The sequence below is a fragment of the Rhamphochromis longiceps genome, linkage group LG18, assembly GCF_057381845.1.
Source record: "Rhamphochromis longiceps isolate RC_006_pf linkage group LG18, R_longiceps_female_GT1.1, whole genome shotgun sequence".
Taxonomy (NCBI): domain Eukaryota; kingdom Metazoa; phylum Chordata; class Actinopteri; order Cichliformes; family Cichlidae; genus Rhamphochromis; species Rhamphochromis longiceps.
The window spans coordinates 20,784,314-20,806,275 of NC_140574.1; the positions used below are offsets into that span (position 1 = coordinate 20,784,314).

Here is a 21,962-nt window from a genome sequence, read left to right on the forward strand (position 1 = left end):
AATCCAATAAAATTCCAAATTCTACTTGTATAGACTTTCTCCTCTACACGCAGCATACCCAAAATGTGTAGAATTTCTATGAATTTATCTAAAATACAGTAGGTCTTCAGTAAGTCCTCTTCACTCCAAACACCTGGAAACCACTTTGTGAATTTCCACTACAAGCTGATAACCACATCTGTGCCCTGGACAGACACCTGCATATATTCTGACCCGGTGGCACTGAAGTGGTGAAACAATTTAACAGCTCGGATCAACATTTACAGCTGTGCAAGCTGTGTGTGCCGCCTGTATTTACATTTGCATGTGGCCATTAGTAAATCTGTGTTTTCGAGTGCGCAAAGTGCACAGTTAGCAAGTTTCTGCTGCTGCCGCCTCTTACGTTTGAAGTAAAGGGAAGTGCTTAAAATGTGTCTGTGGCGAATACATATTTAACGAAGCATCTCGGCTCTTTAGCTGTGCGGTTGCAGCACAGCGAGCAGAGTGTTGCACTTTGACTCCTGGAGCACAGCAGTAAACGGCCTCATCTGGTGGGAATGCCAAGTAAAGCTCAGCCTGGAAGCTCTTTTTTTTTTTCCCTCTGGCAGGAAGATTTTTAGCTGCGATGGTAACCACAGTCTGTCATGCTACATTCTGAAGATCATCCAATGATCCACCCAATGTTGTCTCTGTTATATTAGCAATCAACAGAAGGCTTGGAAGATCCAAAATGGCGAGATTAAAATATTTAAAAAAAAGAAAATGTTACATTCAGCTAGTGCTGGCATTGCTACTATTGGGACTGCCAGAGGGATGGCTGATGTTTGCACTCCCCACTAGTGTCACTGGACAGCTGTGACATTTGAGGTTGCATTGTGGGCCAAAGCTCAAGCGTCCTGGATTCCAAGTGAGATGAGGTCAGATTCAGCGTGTGCATGTATCTGTGTGTGTTTGTAGTACAAGATCAAAATTACCCACACTCTCCCCGTGGCATAACAGACTGAATGTAATGTGTATGAAATGACATTTTCTCTCCCAGAAGAGCTCAGTGTTTTACTGAGCTGTGGCTTAGCATTCAGAGTGACTCTGCGAAGGAAGAGCGAGATACAAAAAAAATAAATACTTACTTACAACTGATTAAAAAAAAACGAAAACAAAAGAAAAGAATGGGCACATTGATGGTGGACATAAAAACGGCACCATCAAATGGAAGAACATCAAACACATATTTCTCCTGGGAGCTAAGAGAATAAGCCTTTTCCTCTTTTTTTTACGTTCTTCCCCACCTCTGGAGGAAAGCAAAGAGGGCACACGCCATTTTCCTCTGCAGTATGAGAGATCTTCAGACAAATATAGGCCTACTCAAAAAAAGGTCTCTCTCACTTTCACTCCCCAAAGGTAAAAATGATCTCTTTTCCTCCCTCTCCCCATCCTTCTCTCTTGTTATAGATTGGAGAATCTCAACCCACCTATGTCAGACTCACGCTGTAAGGTCAAGATCCTCTGCTGAAAGTTTTTCTTTTGTCCTTAGGACTATTTTCTTTCGTACACGCCGACACTGCTGAATCCAAACTCCAGCAAAGCCCTGGAGGAAAAACAAAGCCCATCTCCAAAAATATATAGACGTCCTCAGGCATGCGAGCATATGCTGCAAGAAGGTGGATTTAGTGTTCGCTTTTAATGGAAAGGATTGTGTTTGCTCGGAGGCATTGGATAGGCCACTGGCGTTTTTATGGGGATAGGCAGCAAGGGGGAGAACGAGAGGTGAACTCCACCTGCGGATGTCCACGGTCACCATCGCTAGTGGTTTAGCTCACTCCTGGGATGTATTCACTGCTTATGTATGTATGTTGTTGGTGTTGAGACTGTGTGTGTATGTGTAGTAGAGCTGCACTAACGAGATCCCCAAAGAACACCTCACTCGCAGTTAAGGGAGTGAGATCACACCACACGATTTCTCTCATTCACACCGTCTTAGCCAGCAACGTCCCCATGGTGGAGAGCACATGGCTAGGGAATACCAAACTGAGGCATCAATTACCTGCATCTCACTACATCGGTCAAGGGAGAACACAGATAAATTGAATAACCCTTTCCCGGTCGCATGTTGGCATATGTGCTTTCAGGTGATCTAACCCCCCCCCCCCCTCCATACACACACTTAGTCACATGGAAAACAATCAGTGATCCATCCCAGTGGCATCCTCTCCCGGCAGGGTACAGTAACCACCGCTTACCGCTGAGACTCCTCAGTGTGAAAAAGAAGTGTGTCATATGATTGACTCACTCACACCTCCATATGACTGTTAAATCGTCTTATACGTGCAGTCAGTTTAAGCTTAGTGCTTTTCCCAAGCCCCATGGGCACGGGTGATAATTTGAGTTTTATTGAAATTCAGCTCCAGTGGGTTCAAGGTGGTTGAAGGTCGTTCTTTTACTGCCACAGATGAGATGGAGTGAGAGCACGACATCAAACCCTCAAGGTCCCTTCTCTGTCTGACTCCACGATTTTCTGACTCTTTTCCTCTCTACCCATAGGGGAATTATCGAAGAGTCACAGGTCAATTTTGTGGCACATCCAAACACGGTTAACAACAGGATTTAATAAGATATTGCTAGCTGGTATTTGGCTCCCCCCATTAAACACAGGCTGACAGAGGTGCATGGCCTCATTCGTAAAATTGGGGAGAAACTACCAGTAGCATAAGTGAATATGTACTAACCTAATCTTTAGGAAATAAAGGACTTTCTGTATTGTCTTAATTTGTGCTTCCTTTTAGAAAGCCCTGATATTGTCCCTTTGCTCAGACAGATGGCACCCACAGTTTTAGTTATACAATGGAGGTTTAGCAGTGTCCTGACGGGAGGAGCAGCAGAGCTGTGCTGTTTTGGGTGTTGGGAGAACATTTTAGTGCGTGCATACTTTTTTCAATAGGTTATGCATGAACTTTTTTCAGCTGTTAGCGGGATGCTTGTGCCCACGTTTGGATGAGACGGTCTTGACTGTGTGTGTTTTATTGAATATGAATACTACAAGAACCACAAAGAGACAGAGCGTCTTTGTTTATGCTGGTTGCAAGACACAAACAGTGTGGTTTCCAAGAAATGATCCAACTCCACTGTTCAGCTAAGGTTAGATCAATTTCTAGATAAGATAACACACAGCACTGCCTTATGACATGCTCTCCGTCACAGTGTCTCTCCGAGTATCTCTCTTTTTATGAATAGCGAACGCCTTCCTCCTTCCTCTTGCTCCTTCTCACTCTTGTCTTACTATCCACTTTATTTTTTCCTTCATCTCTGTATCTCACAGTTTCTCTCTGCCCTTCATATTGGTTCTGCATATTACAGGATGGTTATCTCAGTTCAAGTGTATTACAGTGTGGCAGACGAGGACATTCATTTCTATCTCCTGCGTTGCCCTACTAGCCTCTGTGTTGTTATAAAAGGCAACTAGGGGACTCACATTGTATTATCATTCAACCTTTGTAAACAATTGAAGTTTATTAATTCATGCATTTATCTCAGTTTAACAGTTTTACACGTTGTGATTCCTCTATCACAATCCAGATAAATGTATATACATTCATGTGAAAAAGAAACTTTTCACAGGGATCTGTAAAACACCAAGTACAACCTGTGATTGGGTATCTTATAGAAAGATTTTTAGCAGCAATAACTTGGAGTAATCCTTTTCATTATGACTTTTTCATTTTTGGAGGAATTTTGTCCCACTCATATTTACTGCATTGCTTCTGTTCCTTTAGGTTTGTGGACATTTTTGTCATTTAAGGTCCCAACACAGCATTTCAATTTAATTGAGGTCTGCACTTTCGTTGCCCATTCCAACGATTTGATTCTTTTCTTTTTCAACTATTCGCTGGTCTGCTTGGGTTCATTGCCCCGTTACATGACCCTATTTGGGACAAACTTTACCTGTTGGACAGATAACCTCACATTTAACTCAACAATACTTTGGCTTTGGAGTTTGTGGTCAACTCAATGCAAGGAGCACAGGTCCTCTGGCTGCAACACGAGCTCAAATAACCCCCGCCTTTATCACCCCACCACTGGTGTAAAGTGTTTGGACTGGTGTATTTGGTTTTCTCCAAATGTGGTGCAGTGCATTGTGGCCAGACATCTATACTTTGGTGTCATCTGTCTAAAGGACATTGTTCCAGAAGTACTGTGGTTTGTTCAGGTGTGACGTTGCAAACCTTATCTGTGCTGCCATGTTCAGTTTGGAGAGAAGACACTGTTCTTCAAGCCTTGTAAAAAAAAAAAAAAAAAAAGAGAAAGAGAGAGAGAGAAAGAAAAAAGGCCATACTTGTCAGTCTTTGTACCGTCTAACATGCTTACTGAGGTCTGCAGAGGTCACTAGGTTACTTAGGTCTTGGGTTCTTTGTAAATTTTCCAAGTATTACACTGTGTTGCCTTCAGGTTAATTTGTTAGGATGTCCTGGGAAGGCATTATGTTCACACACCTCAATGTCCATGTTGCTTTTGTAGAAGTTAACCTGGTGAATTCGATTGCTAGAATAGCTTAGATTAGCTGGCAGCTACTTGCCCTGTTAATTGCCATATAAACAGTAAGAGTCTACTTATTTTTTTCTTTCATTTTCACATGACTGTATTCCAGCACATGCAGGACCTCACTAATTGGTAATTCTTACTGTCCTAATTAGAGTGAGGGGGACTGCACTGGGAGTTTCAGTGAATGACATAATTCTGTTCACTCAGCACTTCCTGGTCGCTCCAGCGACCAGCACACCTGGGGAGAGAGAGAGAAAGAGGGACAGAGAACCAAAAGATAAAGAGAAGAAAAGAAGGAATAAAGGGGAGAAAAAAGGAGATGGTACAGTGCACTTTCTTTCAATCAGTTATCACCCTATGCCTTTATAGAACTGCGTCTGAGTACAGCAGAGCATAAACAGGCAAAAAAGGAAATAAAGAATATGATAGGAAAACAGACGGGAAACAAAGAAGTGTTATGACTCATGCTCTATCACATTAAGCCACAGACACTACAGCAGTAGCCGTACATCTTGCCAGACATAGCAGGTTGCTCACCTCACCTCATTAGTCCATCTCCAATGACTGTACTTGATATTTTTTTCTCTGCCCCTGTTCTCCACCTGAGTTTGTTTAGGTCTGTCAGCCTCATTATGTCAAGTGAGCTGCCAGGGGACACGCGGGCTAACAACACTCCTGGGGAGGAGAAAAGAGGAGTACTAGTGTATGGAAACTCTCTGGGAGTCATTCCAGCACCCATCTACATTAATAGCTCCACGACTGCAGATAACAAACACTTTGTGAGATGGTAGTCATATTTGCTCAGCATACACTTAAGCCTTAGCAAAAGCAATGTATGAAATGTGTACTGGCAAACATTTGGAAAATTGCCTTTTAAAGCGGTGTGGTACTGACACCATCACGCAAAGTGTCTTTATCTTATCTTATTCATCCGACTGCTGTATGTGCTGCTGCTTATCACTAAAGGCACGTTGTTCTTTTGTTTTCCGTTATTCATAAGTTGCAGGACACATATACGTGTCGCAGACTTGCTACTACATGATCAGGAGTTAAGCCAGTGCAGTCAAAACCAGGTACATCTGTGTCAGGTATTTTGTTGTCATCATGTTCCTACCAGCCACCAGGACCCATTTAGAATTTGTTGTGTGCCTGTAACACCTTATAAAAGCATCATATCGGTGTAATTTCACAAGAATCTGATCTAATTTATATCCACAAAACTTTCATTATGGGTGATATATTATGCCGTCATCACGTTGCCTAGCAACCACTGTAGTGTCAGAGTGAAATCACAGACCAAACAATACTGTAGGTCGGGAATGTACTAGCTCTAGAAAATTTCAACAATACATTTCAGGCACTAAATGAACATGACATTGTTCCAGAAGTACTGTGGTTTGTTCAGGTGTGACGTTGCAAACCTTATCTGTGCTGCCATGTTCAGTTTGGAGAGAAGACACTGTTCTTCAAGCCTTGTAAAAAAAAAAAAAAAAAAAAGAGAAAGAGAGAGAGAGAAAGAAAAAAGGCCATACTTGTCAGTCTTTGTACCGTCTAACATGCTTACTGAGGTCTGCAGAGGTCACTAGGTTACTTAGGTCTTGGGTTCTTTGTAAATTTTCCAAGTATTACACTGTGTTGCCTTCAGGTTAATTTGTTAGGATGTCCTGGGAAGGCATTATGTTCACACACCTCAATGTCCATGTTGCTTTTGTAGAAGTTAACCTGGTGAATTCGATTGCTAGAATAGCTTAGATTAGCTGGCAGCTACTTGCCCTGTTAATTGCCATATAAACAGTAAGAGTCTACTTATTTTTTTCTTTCATTTTCACATGACTGTATTCCAGCACATGCAGGACCTCACTAATTGGTAATTCTTACTGTCCTAATTAGAGTGAGGGGGACTGCACTGGGAGTTTCAGTGAATGACATAATTCTGTTCACTCAGCACTTCCTGGTTGACTTGAAAAACACAGATGATTTTACTCACTCTGAATAGCCCATTAGCTATAACTTATAGTGGTAAATGTCAGCCTCACGCAATCCCAGTGTGACCCGGGCATGGTACTTCTCTGTGGCTCATTGTGTCTCTAGGCAGGAGAAGTGATGACAGTAAGCTAGAGCTAACTTCTGACTTTCATGTGAAGGTTAGAAATGTCAAAACTATAGAGTAGACTCATTCTCCTTATGGGAAACTATTAAATTGCAATTTTCTCTGTGCTAGCCCTCCAACATAGAGTTTTGCAGAATTTAATTTTTCCTATTTTCCATTTTGGTACTAGGAAGGAATCTCCTTGTGCAGTTCTTGTGCTGGAAAGTCATTTTCTTTGTGTCCTTGTGACTCACGTAAGCCTTATCAAACTTTTAGTCTAGTGGGACTGACGGAGTAAATTTTATCCAGCTGTGTCAATAAAGTGATCAAATTTCCACTGAAATGCTTTTATTGGAAGCAACGGAGAGTGGGTAGGAGCAGGAGTTGCAAATAGAATAAATGACAGTGAGTGGGTGTGGCTGAGTGATTGGGAAGCCAGCCAAAGCCTTGTTCCACAGCCAGTGAACCATCGGAGAGTAGTCTCCCTCTCTCTAAATGCTGTTTTGTGAGGTGAGGAGCTTGATAAGAGTTGTAATTACCTCATTTTACTGCAGCAAATTGCCAGGTTTCTTAAAAGCAGACAGGCTGGCTGAGGCAATATCAGCAGTAATGAGTATTGTGATGATTGTGGGAGGGCAGTGCTGCTTCCATCTGGATTATTGCTTGGTCACTGCTGCTGGTCTGCTGCTATAGGAAATCTGATCCTGGGCAGTTTTGTGAGGACAAAATGATTTAGGTTTAATCTTGTTATCAGTTATTAGTATTTAAGATTTTTTTCCCTTAATTATTACTTTTAGGCATTAGATAATGCTGTGGATTTCATGTGCTTTTCATTTTTATGAGCTAGAACCCATAATCATGACAAGTAAAATAAAAATAGTTTGACATAATTCATTTTACATGTGAAAAATATAGAATATGTAAAAGTGTAACTAATGTAAAATCATATTATTGAAATTTTTAAGATGCACTTGTACAGATACAAATACAAGCAGAGCTTGTTAGGAAGCTATTTTTTATTTTTAGAATAAGCTCGGGTCATAAGGTTATGCCAGAGAACCCTGAATAAAGCCTAGAGATCATCAGCTCAGTCTTGTCTCCCAGACTGATGCTTATGATGTGTATATTGGTCTTTTTTGGGCGCGTCTCTTCTCCTTCCTATATTGAAAAGGCTTACGCAGGGGCAGGGTTCGAACCCCTTCCCGGTAGCCTGTCATTAACAGGAGGCAGAGCAAAATACAGACAGCTCTGTGGCAGTGTAAAGGTAAACAGAGATGGCTAAAGTGAAGGAGATGAAAGACGGTGTTAAATGGAGAGTGAAGAAAGTTGCAGGGATGAGGGGGATAAATGATGCACTGAGATTAAGGGACGAGAGGAACGAGGGAGAGATGGGTGGATGAAAAGGGAAGAAAAGAGAGAAGAAGGTGGAGGTAAAGAGAAAGCGGAAGGGTGGGTGGGTAGGTGGTGGGGTTATGATGAATTAAAGATGACACTCTCCGGCAGCCTGGTTTCTAAAGATCACTCTGTCTGCTAATGTAATGTTAATGAATGCAAATGATGTGCCTAACCTCTCTCCCCTGACCAAGCGAGGGAAGAGAAAAGAGTGAAAGAAAGGAAAAGAGGGAGAAGAATAGATGAAAAGGTGCAACGTGGGGGCTTGTGTATAAATGTGCTGTTCCTACATTATGCAGGTAGCTGAGTGACAGACTGACCACTAAGATATGATCAGATGCATGAGACTTTGGTGTTGGTATAGCCTTTGTTTGACCATGTACCTGTCTGTATTTGCCAAGCCTGCCTCAGGGGGGGCTGTTGTGTTTTCCTGCTTCAATACCATAACAACTCTATTACAAACCGGTAACAGCGGGGAAAGAATGTGGCTGCTCACCAAGTGCCGCAAGGTTGAATCTTATATTGAATGCGACACAGCAGCCCAGATGTGCGAGGCCAAGGTAATGTCACCTTCCTGTGATGATAGGATAATTTCATCAGGTTCTTCAGATGCTGTGTGTTTATTAAATTTCTGCTCTTACAAGACATTCTTCTCAACAGCTGCTGCTGAGCACACTTTGCCTTGTGCTGCCCTGTTCATCTTTATCTTCTAGACTCTCTCTCTTTTGTCTTTCATACGTGTCTGCTCTTCTTCCACGGAGCGAAAATTATATTTTCACACAGCCGTCGTGAGTGACTGTTAGCCAGGTGCGCTATTACTAAATCTGTGTGTATGAGTGTGGGCAATCTGTAATTTGTGAGCCTGTTCGTTTAATGGAGTCTGTGGCTCAGAAGATGCAGGACTTGTGTATCCCATCACTCCGCGCTAATGTCTCGGAGGAGGCTGGCAGATTTTTTCTTTTTTTTTCCTTCAGTTTTCAAATTTAGTCACATTGTCATTTCTGTCTTCAGGGGGACATTGAAGTAACACATTTCTTTTGATGCATTTCAGTTGCCTGTTCTGTATCTTCTATTTAAAGTAAAAATCCTTCAGTATGAGTGACAGAGCTTTAGTGTGGCACGGAGTAGAGAAGTCTCACATCTGTATTTGTATGGATTGTCTTCTTTGTTGAACATGGTGACTCAATCAGATATTGCCTTTTTATATTCTTCTTCCCCCTGAAGCAGTACTGTGCCATAACTGCAGTTTCCAAATCTGCTAAATGGCCTTAACCATGCTGGACGTGAAGCGGTCTTTTCTTTCGAAATCAGGGATGCAGCGGGTAAGTGGTGTCTGTCTGCGTGAGACACTTCCACATGATTTGTTCGGAAAATACTTCACTCTGTCAAAACGTTCTTTTTATATTCATAAGTCCCCTGAGTGGACGGCTGATTAGTTTGGGAGATGCAGCATCTTTCGTTCGTGTTTGTTTGTCACTTTGTTTTCAGCTCTGTATTAAGATGCCAGGCTCAGCAGGCTACCATGGGGTTTCATCATTGTTAAGTGCTCATTCCAATCCCGCTGATTTCTCCACTTGGTTTTTCATCTCCGTCTTTCTGTCTATTTGTCTTCTTTTTTTCTCCCTCTTTTTTATTCTTTATCCGACCATCTTGATTCCATCCCCCCAAGAAAAGATAAACCCCACTTACATAATGTCATCCAAGGGCCTCAGATCTTCTTTCGCTTTGCTGCTACAGTCACAAAGAGAAGACCCTTAAAGCTTTGCATCCTGCATCTGGACGTGATTGTCTCATTGAATTACAAAGTATACCAGCATCCTTGAACAGGAGGACATTGGGGAGTGGGGGGAGGCTAAAGAATAGATGAATGTAAAAGATGGAAAGAGAATGGAAATCCGTGGAGAATGGCCTGCTGTATTGATTGAGGAGCCAGGAAGCTTCAGAGAGGCACTTCGGCACATGTTGTATCGACTAGTGGCCATACAGTCTCAGATTGGCTGCAAAGGAGGGAATTACACAGACATGTTGGCATTCTGACTTTTAAAGCGTAGAATTAAAGTCATGCATGAGAGCTAAAAGAGGGCAGAGAGATTGGCCAATTCATTTTTGCTGTTGTTCCTTCACTGAACTCCCGTTCTATTGATGTTCTTTAGTGTGTACAACTTCCACGTAATCATGCGTGTCTATGCGATGTGTCATGCGACTGCTTGCTGACGTGTAATTGTGCGAAGAGAGCTGCCTTATCGATCTATAATGCAGAGCCCCATCAATGTTTAATGTAGTCTCTCTCACTCTTTCATTTCTCTCCCTCCCTTTCTCTAGCCCCAAATGGTAGGCTGCTTCCAGAACCTACCATTTGGTATTGATCTATCACTTGCTGCTAATAAGAAGGAGCTGTGCTCTCGGGGATTGGGAGCTGCAAGGCCTCATCTGAGTCTTGGCTTTGGCTTGCGACTTTTGGGTTTTGACTGGTACTCTTGCAGTGTTATCCAACCTACATCCATTGTATGATAAAGGGTAACTAATATTCTGTGATGCAGTTGCAATACAGCCTCGAGCCTTATGGATCCTTGAATGTATTTAAGGCTGGTGACGCCGACACCTACAAGCCATTGTTTTCCAATAGATTTATGAGCCGTGGCTGCTTAGTTAACATTAATCTCTCCATGTTAACAATTTTCACAAAGACTCAACTACTGGTGAAACTGCCTGGTCTTAATTTAGTGGAGCTTGCAGGTGGAGCTGACATAGCAGAATATGAATACAGAAGAAAACACACTGGGCTACCTTCCAAACACTAGGGACATGGCAAGGTCCTTTCCTTGCCTTGCAAATGACTTGCTATAAACTTGGAGTGCGTGGACGACTAATTGCTTTTACAATGCTAAGGAGTAACCCAACATTAAGCTTCTAGACAGACAATAAACATCCCGGGTCCTTGAAATGCAATTTTCAGTAATGTATTGTTTTTAACTGCACTCCATACTGTATTGTGTTTGTGTTGGGGGTGGGGTGGGGGGGCAGAGTACACCCTGGACAGATCGCCACTCCATTACAGGGGCAACAGAGAAACAGGCAATCAACTGAAACTAAAACTCATTATAATAACCAATTAAACTAACAGATTAATTGTTTATTATTTACCCAATATTACCCAATATTAAATAAATTTAAAAAATACCTATACCAAAATTTAATTAGTGTGTAACCTTAGGCTATTTAGATAACTTGTAATTTCAGCAATAAAAAACAATGTTTCCTCTTTTTCGAAGAGATGTTTCGTGTAATTAAGTTGATTTTATAATGAAACTATTCAAATCCACTTATCATTTAATGGATGAACAGTTCACAGAAGTGCTCATTTAAAAGCCCCACACATACACATACACATGCACATACACAAGGGACATTTTCAAAATCTCCAGTGCCAGTGGACAGGTGTGCGAGCAATGCCATGATGGCTGTTCGAGCCCCTCCCCGTTGCTAATCACCACTTAGCATACTCCATTTACTCATCCGCTACTTTGATATTCTGCTAATGGTAGGCATTAGACCACATGACTCTGCTCATCCACCCCTCCCTTGGGCCTTTGACCTTTTTTTTTTTTTTTCGTTTCCGCATCCTATCTTAGACCGAATCCCCTCCAACCCCAACCCTCCCCCTTCCATTTTAAAAGGAAATAGAAAAAAAAATGGTCGACCAAGACCCTGTGTGATTTGACTAAAGCTTCTGTGATTTCCCCAGAGAAAGGTTTGGCAGTCCCCACAATGCTGGCTGGCGCTGAGGGCTGTTTCATGCTCCTATCTCCCCAGCTGACAGCAAGTCGTACAAGCAGGCAGGCAGGCAGGCTGGAGCTGGCTGGCTGTGGAAACTAGACAAGGCAAGGCTGATCTTAGGGAAATTGAAATACTCTGATGGAAGCCGGGTGTGAACAAGGCTGTCACTGTAGGTGTACACAGAAAATTGCTCTCTAAGTTGGCTGGTGCATGAGCAGAACGGGTGTCCATCTGCATGTGTCCTAACATGCATTGTGAGTGCTTGTGTGTGCAGGGGCTAATTGGTTTCATGTCTGAGGACAGTTTCTCCCAGTAAGTAGAGATTGAGAATGAAAAGGCTCTTTTCTTCTTACAGGTGGCTTGTCACTCATCCTTACCACAATGTACTTGTTTTTAAAAAAATTTTAACCAACGCTCTTGAACCACGGATGACGGGCTTTGAGTGTTCCGTCATTTGGAATGATTTCAAAATGCACAGCGACTTCAGTGAGACTCCAAATTAGCAGCAGCTGCGAGTGCGTGCTTGTTCTGGGGGAGTAGGTAAAGGGAGGGTGATGAGGGCTGGAACCTCTCCTGGAAATCTTGAAAGAGGGCATCGTTGTGTCTATGCATTTAATCAGAGTGAGATTTCTCCCTTATCAACAACACATGTGGGTTGTGCTAGCCAACCATTTGCTGTGAAAGTGGAAGAGCTCCAAGCCAAACACACAACGACCACAGTTCCTATGAAAATTGCACACACACACACTTTCTGCTTGTCTACTACAGAATGCAGATCATCACACAAGCATACCATTCACCCTTCTGTCTCGCAGTTTTTAATCTGTCTGGACACAACACAAAACAACAAACACAATGGAGTGTATGTCGTGGCAGGGGACATCGGAAAATGTGAAATATCCTTTGGTTCACTCTCTGTAATATTAATGTTTTAGGACCGAGGATAAACTGTCTGTTACAGGGGAAATTATCAATCTATCATTACTCTGCTAAGGCCAGCATGTCAGTTAGTCCATCGCTCTATAAATCTGTATTGCAGGGAGAGGGGCAGGTGAGCGCTTTGTGAAAACTGCCATATTTCTCTCTTCTTTCCTTGAGCAACATATCATGTACCAGCAAGGCAGATATTAATCAAAAAAAGAGCTGATAAACTTCTGGTGTGAGCTGCCAGACTTATTTGTCTAAGCTATGTCCCTGAGGATTAGGAAGGGGGCAATCTGTGTTCTCATATTGCACTGATATGTGGCCAGATATGACATGTTGTATAATAAAAGTCCAAACAAAGATAAATCCAATCCTTGAACATTTCTCTGTACTTTTTTCTTCCTTTTTCAGGCTGTATTGTGTTACTCTTTCATTTTGTGTAGCCTAAAGTTATCCAACATAGGTCATCATGTTTTTTGGCAGGCGTTTAGAAAATTAGCTAATTAATCTGAAATTAAAAAACATTTTATGGCTTGCAGATATATGCGTTTTCATAACTTTAGGTTAAGGAAAGCTGATGCAAATACATCAGAGCCTAACCTTGGAGGGCTCCTTCTTCATATGTGAAGCCAACTCTTTTTGCCAGGCCATCTGCAAACCTCATACAGTGTATCGACATACCCACTTATCTTTCATAATACTTGCACACATATAAGCAGGACAAAGGCAGGATGATTACAGGTCACCAGAGAACTTCAATCTATACATCTAAAAACCACAAACCAGGCGAGAAATTTGGGTGTAGTGATGGATGCAGACCTAAACTTAGAAAAACACATTAAGACAATAACAAAGTCAGCTTACTATCACCTCAAGAATATATCAAGGATAAAAGATCTGATGTCTCAACAGGACCTGGAAAAACTAGTCCATGCATTCATCTTTAGTAGGCTTGATTACTGTAACAGCATCTTTACAGGTCTACCTAAAAAATCAGTCAGACAACTACAGCTCATTCAGAACTCTGCTGCTCGAGTCCTCACTAAGACCAAAAAAGTGGACCACATCAGTCCAGCTCTGAGGTCCTTACACTGGCTGCCTGTCCGTCAGAGGATAGACTTTAAAGTTCTGATGCTGGCCTATAAAGCTCTGAATGGTTTAGGACCAAAATACATCAATGACCTCCTGACCCAGTATGAACCATCCAGATCCCTCAGGTCATCTGGATCCGGTCTTTTATCAGTTCCCAGAGTCAGAACCAGACACGGAGAAGCTGCATTCAGCTTTTATGCTCCTTATATCTGGAACAAACTCCCAGAAAGCCTCAGATCAGCTGAAACACTCAGTTTATTTAAATCCAGGTTGAAGACTCACCTGTTCTCAGCTGCATTTGAATAAAGCACCAAATCCACACTTTAAGCTTAAATTTCAAAACTTACATTTAACTACTGATTTTATCTACTGTTCTGATTTTATCTGTTTTGATTTTATATACTGTTTTTGTTTGTTTGTTTGTTTGTTTGTTTGTTAATTAGTTAGTTAGTTTATTTGCTTGTTTTAATCAATTTTAAATCATGCTTTTTATTTGTTCTTGTTTCTAATGTCTCTGTAAAGCACTTTGAATCACCTTGTTGTTGAATTGTGCTATACAAATAAACTTGCCTTGCCTTGCCTTGCCTTGTATATAGCGAGATAACACAATGCAAAGAGTTTTTTTTAGTCTCTCAGAGGTTCCTTCCAGCAAAGTGCCAAGGATTTGTTTCTAGTCTTAACAGAAGAGTAACAGAGACGGATGAAACACTGTAGGGATTCTTGCTTTCTGTTCATCAATGAGTGTCAAGCGATCACTGGCGCTTGAATATAATTTAGCTGTGTGGGATGGTACTCAAAATAGCTTCTGTGTGGCTAACCGCTGGTTCTCTCTGTCTTTTTCTTTCTTTGCTGCAGAGACCTTGATGGACACTCGGGTGGCCACAGCTGAGCTGGGGTGGACAGCATATCCTAATTCTGGGGTGAGCCCGTTGTTGCCAACACATGTTTACATAATTAAATAAATCAGAAGTTTCACTTCACACTATTTTTCTGTTTTTCTGGTAAATAGCTTTGTTGGGTATGTGTAACATGACACAGAGCACGTACAGGTTTACAGGCAGACAGACAAATAGGCAGGAAAGCAGGGAGGATGGGAGTTATAGTTATAGACTTAAGCAGTGCCCAATGTAGCTCCCATTATGGGTATTATTTTCTCTGTGTCCCGGTTCATAATGACTTAATAACATAATGGGTCCACCTAAGTCCCAGAACACAGTACCTAAGTCCCTGTAAATGGAGGCTGGGGGGGATACCATAGACATAATAATACTGTAATGATACATTTATACAGGGAAGTGGAGGTATTAGGATGAAAGAGGGAGGAGGAGCTAAGAGGACAAAAAAAATGCTCAGGGCTTTTCAGATTTAAAGGGAACTATCTGCAGCTTTTAGGTATTCTCACAGAAATGGAATGAGGCTAACTGGAACAAAGTGGAACAATATTCCTCTTTTCTCTTTTTTGATTGAAACTCAGTATTATTGCCCTGTTATGCTAATGGAGCGTTTTAAGACCTTGTTTTCTGTATTGTAATTCGATAATTCAATGAAAGGCTCCATAGCACAACAGTGATATGAATCTTACAGGAGCTATCCAGGATAGAAAAGGACTGTTTCCCGCATTTTCTGGGTCTTTAGGTCTTTATGAGGCATTTTACACACGTGTAAAAGGAGCTTTTATTGCTACCGAGCAGAGCTTTGACTCTGTTTAAGCATTAGAGTGTGGCAGGGGTTTTTTGTATTCCTCAAGGAATACAAGCTAAAATAACCTGTAATAACCTCGTGTGTGTGAGTTTGCATGTATGGCTGTGATATTGTCATCTGCACAATATCTGGAGTGAGCCCTTCTCATTGTGGTCTCCACAGTTTGTTTTTCTCTTATGGTATGAGCCATGTCGCAAATTCCTTCATGATTAATCAAGAAAACCCCAGTGGCAGATGGAGCAAGTGGACTTGTACATTTTCTTGCATAACAGCCATTGTTAACTGTCATTATCCCCTTCTATGTTTCTGTCTCTCTTTTTGATTTATTCATTTATTTTTTATTTTGTTTACTTTTTACTTTTAATTTTGCCTCGCTGTTGATATTCTCTTCACAAACGGCTAAAACACAAATGTTGGTTAGATACCTTTTTTCTTCAAAAATGTTTAGCTGATATCTCAAATTAGCTGATTGCAGATGTTAGCATGACCAGGATTTCCTCTAGCTTAACCGACTGACTTCCTATTTACTACCTACACATATTATGGGCTTAAATAAATGCAACTCTAGTCGTTCCAAGACTTTATAGACCAACTTGATCAAATGGTGAACAGCAGTGTTCACCATTAGCAACATTTGCACGATGTGCAAACTGTAGTAATGCCATCAAAATGATCACGAAGCCAAGTGTTTTTCTTGTAATACGAGCATGCCCTACCAAAAACTGATAGCTTTCGCCACGGCACATAGAGCTGTGTCTCATGTGCAGCCTCAAATCAGCTGCCCACAGATACTGAGAGACCTACATACATATGGCTGGTGACCATCGCAAAGACACAACACATTTTCCACACATAAAACAGATATATGTTTAAAAGCTGTTCTTAATAAGATCTGACATGCATACCAAAGGTGCAGCACAACAACACTAACAGTTCAAAAATAATAATTGTTTTGACAGATTCATGTTAAATGTTACATGTGTATTTGAATTGTATTTCTGCCTTTCTTAATGTTCCCTTCTACTGAACAGGCAGGCAGTGACCCAGCAACCAACACTTACCAGCTGTGAACAAAAAGTATTTATGGCTTTAAAGGATAATTAGTCCGGTTGTTTTGGACCAAAACTACAGAAAACAATGCATTAGATTTGAGATTCACTGATGCACCAAAACAATAATCAGCCAAACAGCCATAAAATGCTTCATTTTATTTTCCAAATAAGATAAATTATTAAGCTTTAACATTTTCTCTAAATAAAAATAGAGGGGTGCAAATAATAAAGTTGCTATACACCCACCTTTACCTGACAAATTTTACCTTCCCAAACAAAGCAGGAGCATTTGTACAACAAAACAAGTGTCAGGTGCCTATATATCATTTTCCTTTAAATTATAAAATTACCAGATAACAGGACATCAACCTTTTTCTCTTTTTCACTCATCTCCATAATTTTCCTTTTAACTGCTTTGATTCCTTTACTGCTCATACCGAGGCTCACGCTGCCTCAGGTTGTGGTTGCTGACATCTGGCTAGCTCTGAGCGAGCTCTGGTTAGCTTTAGCTTTAGCCACTTTGCCCTTCTTCAAGTTGGGCATGTTCAGCTGGGTGAAAGTGATTTAAGTGCCTCATTAGGTTTATTTCAAACATTTTTGTGGTGGTTCCCCTGCGGTTTACCATGATGAATGATCACAGCCACATGCTAACATGTCATTAACATGTAGATGTGGGTGTGAAAGTGACTACTTGATTGCGCCGCTGTGTGCTTTTTGAGCATGCACGAAATTGAGTATCTTGTACACATGTCCCATGTGAGACTCATCCGCTGCTTTATGCCTGAGATTTGGAATTACACACTTTGTCAAAAGAAAGCAAACAAACAAACAAAAAGTATTTCTAACTGTTTTGAGACAGGAGCTATTGGTCTCATACTAAACTTTTAACTCTGAATGTGCTAATGTGCAATAAAATATTTCTTTTTCAGCTTGACATTGTCACATCTTTATATATGAAAAGAGAAAGAAAATCCAGTGAGATTTGTTGCGTTTAGACTTCTACAGTGCTGTTACTATCGAAGCAGATTCAGTTTAGCAAGCCCCCAGGCACACAGAGACATATCTGACTTGTCTGAGTTGAGCGTAGTTCAATCCTGCTGCTATTGTAAAGGTTCAGGGAGGGAAAGGCCTGCTGTAGGACGGATACACAAACTGTTTACTGGTAGAACTTATTACACTATGCAGCTACCGTGACCTTGAGCGTGAGAGATGCAGCATGACTGTGAGAAAATATTCATTATCACGCACACTCACACAATTAATGTAAATCCAGTTTTTAATAGATTTCTGTGCGAGCTGAGATGTAATAACTTAGTCAATATCAGATAAATTCCCACGTGTAAAACCCTCACCTCTGAGAGCTGCAGGCGAACCTCTTTATGTGTCATGCAGTTAATTTATCAACAGCCTGAACCTTCAAAAACAATGTTTTATTGCAGCTTTTCATAGCTGAATCAATCATAGCTACAGCTATAGATAAAGATTGCAAATGCCAATCTTAAAACCAAGACTGTAGCCTGAGGGGTGTGAAAAGTATTGTCATGTAGATACAGTATACTAAGTTTAGCTCTGTGTGTGCAGCCAGTAACTGGGCACTCAATTTGCTACTCTTTATAACCTTAACAACTGCTTCTCTGACACCACACAACAAGAGTTAAAGTGCACACACTGCATGGTTCCTGAGCTATTTGATACAACTCATTAATTTTCTTTAGTAACTTTCCCCTCAGGAGTTTTTAAGCAGTGTATTTGTGTGTCTGTGTGCATTTGTGTGCTTGGCTGACTCAAAGGGTTAATTCGGAAGGACTCCAGAAGCAGTGCCATTAGTTCCAGTTGTGTAAATGCAAGAACATCAGAGTTAGGCATGCAGACATATAATGGAATAGCAGCAGTGTGGTATGGTAGCAGTTTTCTGGATAAAGAAAGTTAGTTTGGAAGGTATAAAAATGTGGAGAGTAAACAATATAATATTCTTTCATCATGTGCCTTTCCGCTACAGTATTTTTTTTTTATTGTTTCAAATGTCTATTCTAAAGTTTTTTTTGCTCATTCTGTCTCACCTTCATCCTTATGCGTCAATCTCATGCTTTTCTCCTCTCCCTTTTCCTTCTGCTCTCTGCCTTGCTCTTATGCACACGCCCTACAATAAATAAAATATGGAGTCCCTGAAAGGCAAGTATCCCCCAACCTTGTGGCCATGCGACAAAGAGCAGACATGAACAGCAATGACACACACACATATACACACAGTGACTTAACCAAAGCACAGTTTCTGTTCCAGTTTTCAACAGTCTCTCGGTTTTACTGGGGCAGCTGTGGCTTGAGTGGTAGAGTGGGATGTACTACTAATTGGAAGGTTTGTGGTTTGATTACCCCTGCTCCTCCAGTACACAGTTTTTTGGTGTCTTTGGGCAATAATCTGTGACACAAATTGCCGGCCCAATAGATACTTTAGGTTGTGAGGGGTGAAGATAGTAAATAGAATAAGAGTGCTGTGAATGGGTGAATATAGCTTGTAGTAAAAAGTAGAATAGAAAATAAGTTTTAGGTAAATTAAAAAAAAATGTGTTAAGCCAATTAAATTTATGGTGAAGAGTGTAATCGCATGAAAAAAGGTTGGGAACATTTAGACTTTGGTGAATGCAAAAAGGCAACCATGCAGTAAAAGTATATTAAAATGTGAGTATTTCTTCAACTCTGATTGCATTACTACTTTTTCTCCCTTAAACTAAATAAACTTAAATTAATTAAATTAAGGAAAAAAAGTTCCCTCTTGTAAAGTCTCAGAATGTCACTTAATCATTAAGCCGTAAATGACAAACTAAGAATGCTAAGTCAAGTACTGTTATTATGTATTTTCAACTGATTACAGCTTTAGAAGTTAAATTCTTTGGCTCAGACCTTGAGTTTGAAGAGCCAGCAGTCATGGGCTCCTCTAAGTAGATGGCTGACAATCTGAAAATGGAGCTAAGTGATGTTTACAAAGTAGGTAAAAGCTATGAAAAGCATTCTGCGCCTCCAAATTCTGATGTCTAAAATGTCAAGACAGGGTCATAAAAAATGTCGTGGAGTGGTCCAAGGCACACTTGAAGGCTGCCATCCCAGCCTTGCCGTAATGGTCCATTTGATTCACCTTTTATTGTTTATTTTATTTTCACTTACTGAATACGGGACAGACTTGACTGGGGGAAAGAAGGGGAGAAAGAAAGAGGGAAAGAGAAACAGCTGAGAAGAGGGACGGGGGAGAAGGGCAAAAAACAAAAACCAACAGAATGAGCAGAGAAAAAAAATGCATATATCAATCACCTGGGTCACCTGCTGAGAAAGAAAAAAGAAAGCAAGCAGAAGAGAACAAGAGTAATAGAATAAACAACATCACAATGATATATGGGAATATGACAGTAAATACTAATTGTTAAACATTATTGTGCAGCACATAAGATAACAGAACACAGTGTGCTTTGAGGTAGGAGCCAAAAAGGGTGTAGTTTGTGGGTGTGATCACCCGTGTGTACACCTGTGAGCATGGACGCGCTTGTTTTTTGTTTTTTAAAAGGTTCCTTCATGTAATAATCTGCTAGAGGGTGTGGGGGGGCCACAGCCCCGTCCTCCAGGGCATGAAGCAGGTGTGGAGGAGATCAAAACTCCAGACATCCAGAGGCCCCCAGAACACAAGAGACCAAGGAAGACCAACAGAGGGGCAGCCGCGCCACTGTCCCAGAAAGAGCTGAGGAGAGTCCCAGATGAGGGCTCACTCAGCAGCCGCGGAGCAGAAGCCAGGGGGAGTTGCAGTGACGCGCCCGTGAGCTCCGCCGGCAGCCAGCTGCGCCTGAGTGACCGAGCCCCAGGCCGAGAGGCCGGGGGCACCCCACCTCCGAAGTGGCCCGAGCGAGCCCCAGGCTCCAGGCCCCGATAAGCGGCCGCCAAGGAGTGAGCTGGTGTGTACCTGGACGCCCATCCCCGGACACAAAGAACCACCAACGCACCGATGTCTGAGGGGGTCCGCCACTGGCAGGGGAAGTGGTGGTAGGGGGAGATAGGCCTCCAAACCTTGGAGGGCCTGAGATGTCCCCAGAGAGGTGGCGCCTGACACCCAACCTGACATATAGACACAGACATACAGGCACACACAGATACAAACATCCATTCCCACCCTCATGCTCTCATATGCACTTACTCCACACTCAACCAACGTGGAGACAGACATAAAGAGACGTTGTACACACGATCACACTCCCCAAGCGTACTCTACAAACCGGGTCTAGGTGCCCCCGCCCCTGGAGGGGGGAACTGCACCCAGACCCAGGTGGTGTTTCCCTTTTCCCTGCGGTTGGGGGAGGCAGACCGCCCCGACTCCGCAGCAGCAGGAAGGCTCCACACTCCAGACCGCAGTCGGACGGCCAACTCCTCCTCCTAGCCCCCCTGCTCCAGCAGGTCGCAGAGAATGGGGGTGAGAGAAGACTCCAAACCTCCCTCCACCCGCTCATTGTAGTGTTGATGCATGTGTGTTTTAAGGTGCATTTAAAACCCAGGAGGGCTTGGAGCTACCTGCCAGAGAGCAGCAGGTAAGCGCATGGTCCCTCCTGCTAGCCCTCAATGTCTATGTGTATTTAAAATTGAGAGGTGGGCAACGATGCCAGGGGTGGGGTGTACACCCTGATGGTACTTTGGACTCCGTGTATCGTGCCCACCCCCAAGATCCTATATGTATGTGTAATGAGAGTGTGAGTAATGTGAATGTCTAAGTTGTGGGATAAAATTGAGGCAGAGGCAGCCAGAAGGGGACAGAGGGGGGGGTAGCCTCCTCTGCACCCTGGTGACATACCCCTACTCCAAGGCCCTGCATGTGTGGGTGGTTGTGGTGGAGCGGGAAGAGGGAGGCAGCTGGAGATGGGGAGGGAAGGAAGGGAGGGGCAAGTGACCCCTCCCTGGGGCCAGCTCCCCCGCTGACCCCAGTAGGCACCCCCACACTCCGCGACCCGCCAGGGAAAGGGGGCCCAGGCCCATCCAGACCGGGGCCCAGTGCAGCAGCGCCGCCCGGCCCCACAGAGCCCGGGACAGTCCACCCAACCCCACCACAGAGAAAACTGCACCCACCCCACCATCCACTCATCTTCCAGACTACATAAGACAATAAACACCCAGGCTGAGATCTTCCTCCACCTCTCCTGTATCTCCCCCTCCTGCAGAGGGAGCTCCTGAGGAGAGGAAAGCTCCTGCAAGATGTGACAATCTCCCCCACCAGTTGAAGAGCCCCCCAGGTGGCTCGATGCACCGGCGGCACCCTGCTCCAGGGCTGGGCCCCCATGCACCCACCCGCCCACAACCCCGGCAACACACCAACCAGGACCCAAGCCCCCCGAGGCCCGGTCCGGGTCCCAGCCCAGAGACGGAGCGCCCCCAGAACCTCACGCCCATCCCGG

At 42.7% G+C, this 21,962-nt stretch overlaps 1 protein-coding gene across 2 annotated transcripts in view; it reads left to right on the forward strand.

Annotated features, from left to right (window-relative positions):
- ephb1 (EPH receptor B1) overlaps nucleotides 1-21,962 on the forward strand; it is a 184,737-nt gene that overhangs the window by 40,561 nt on the left and 122,214 nt on the right. For both annotated transcript variants that reach the window (XM_085389992.1, XM_085389993.1), the window contains exon 2: nucleotides 14,642-14,706. In XM_085389992.1, the coding sequence (XP_085246118.1) occupies nucleotides 14,642-14,706 (65 nt within the window). The remainder of the gene's footprint in view (nucleotides 1-14,641; nucleotides 14,707-21,962) is intronic.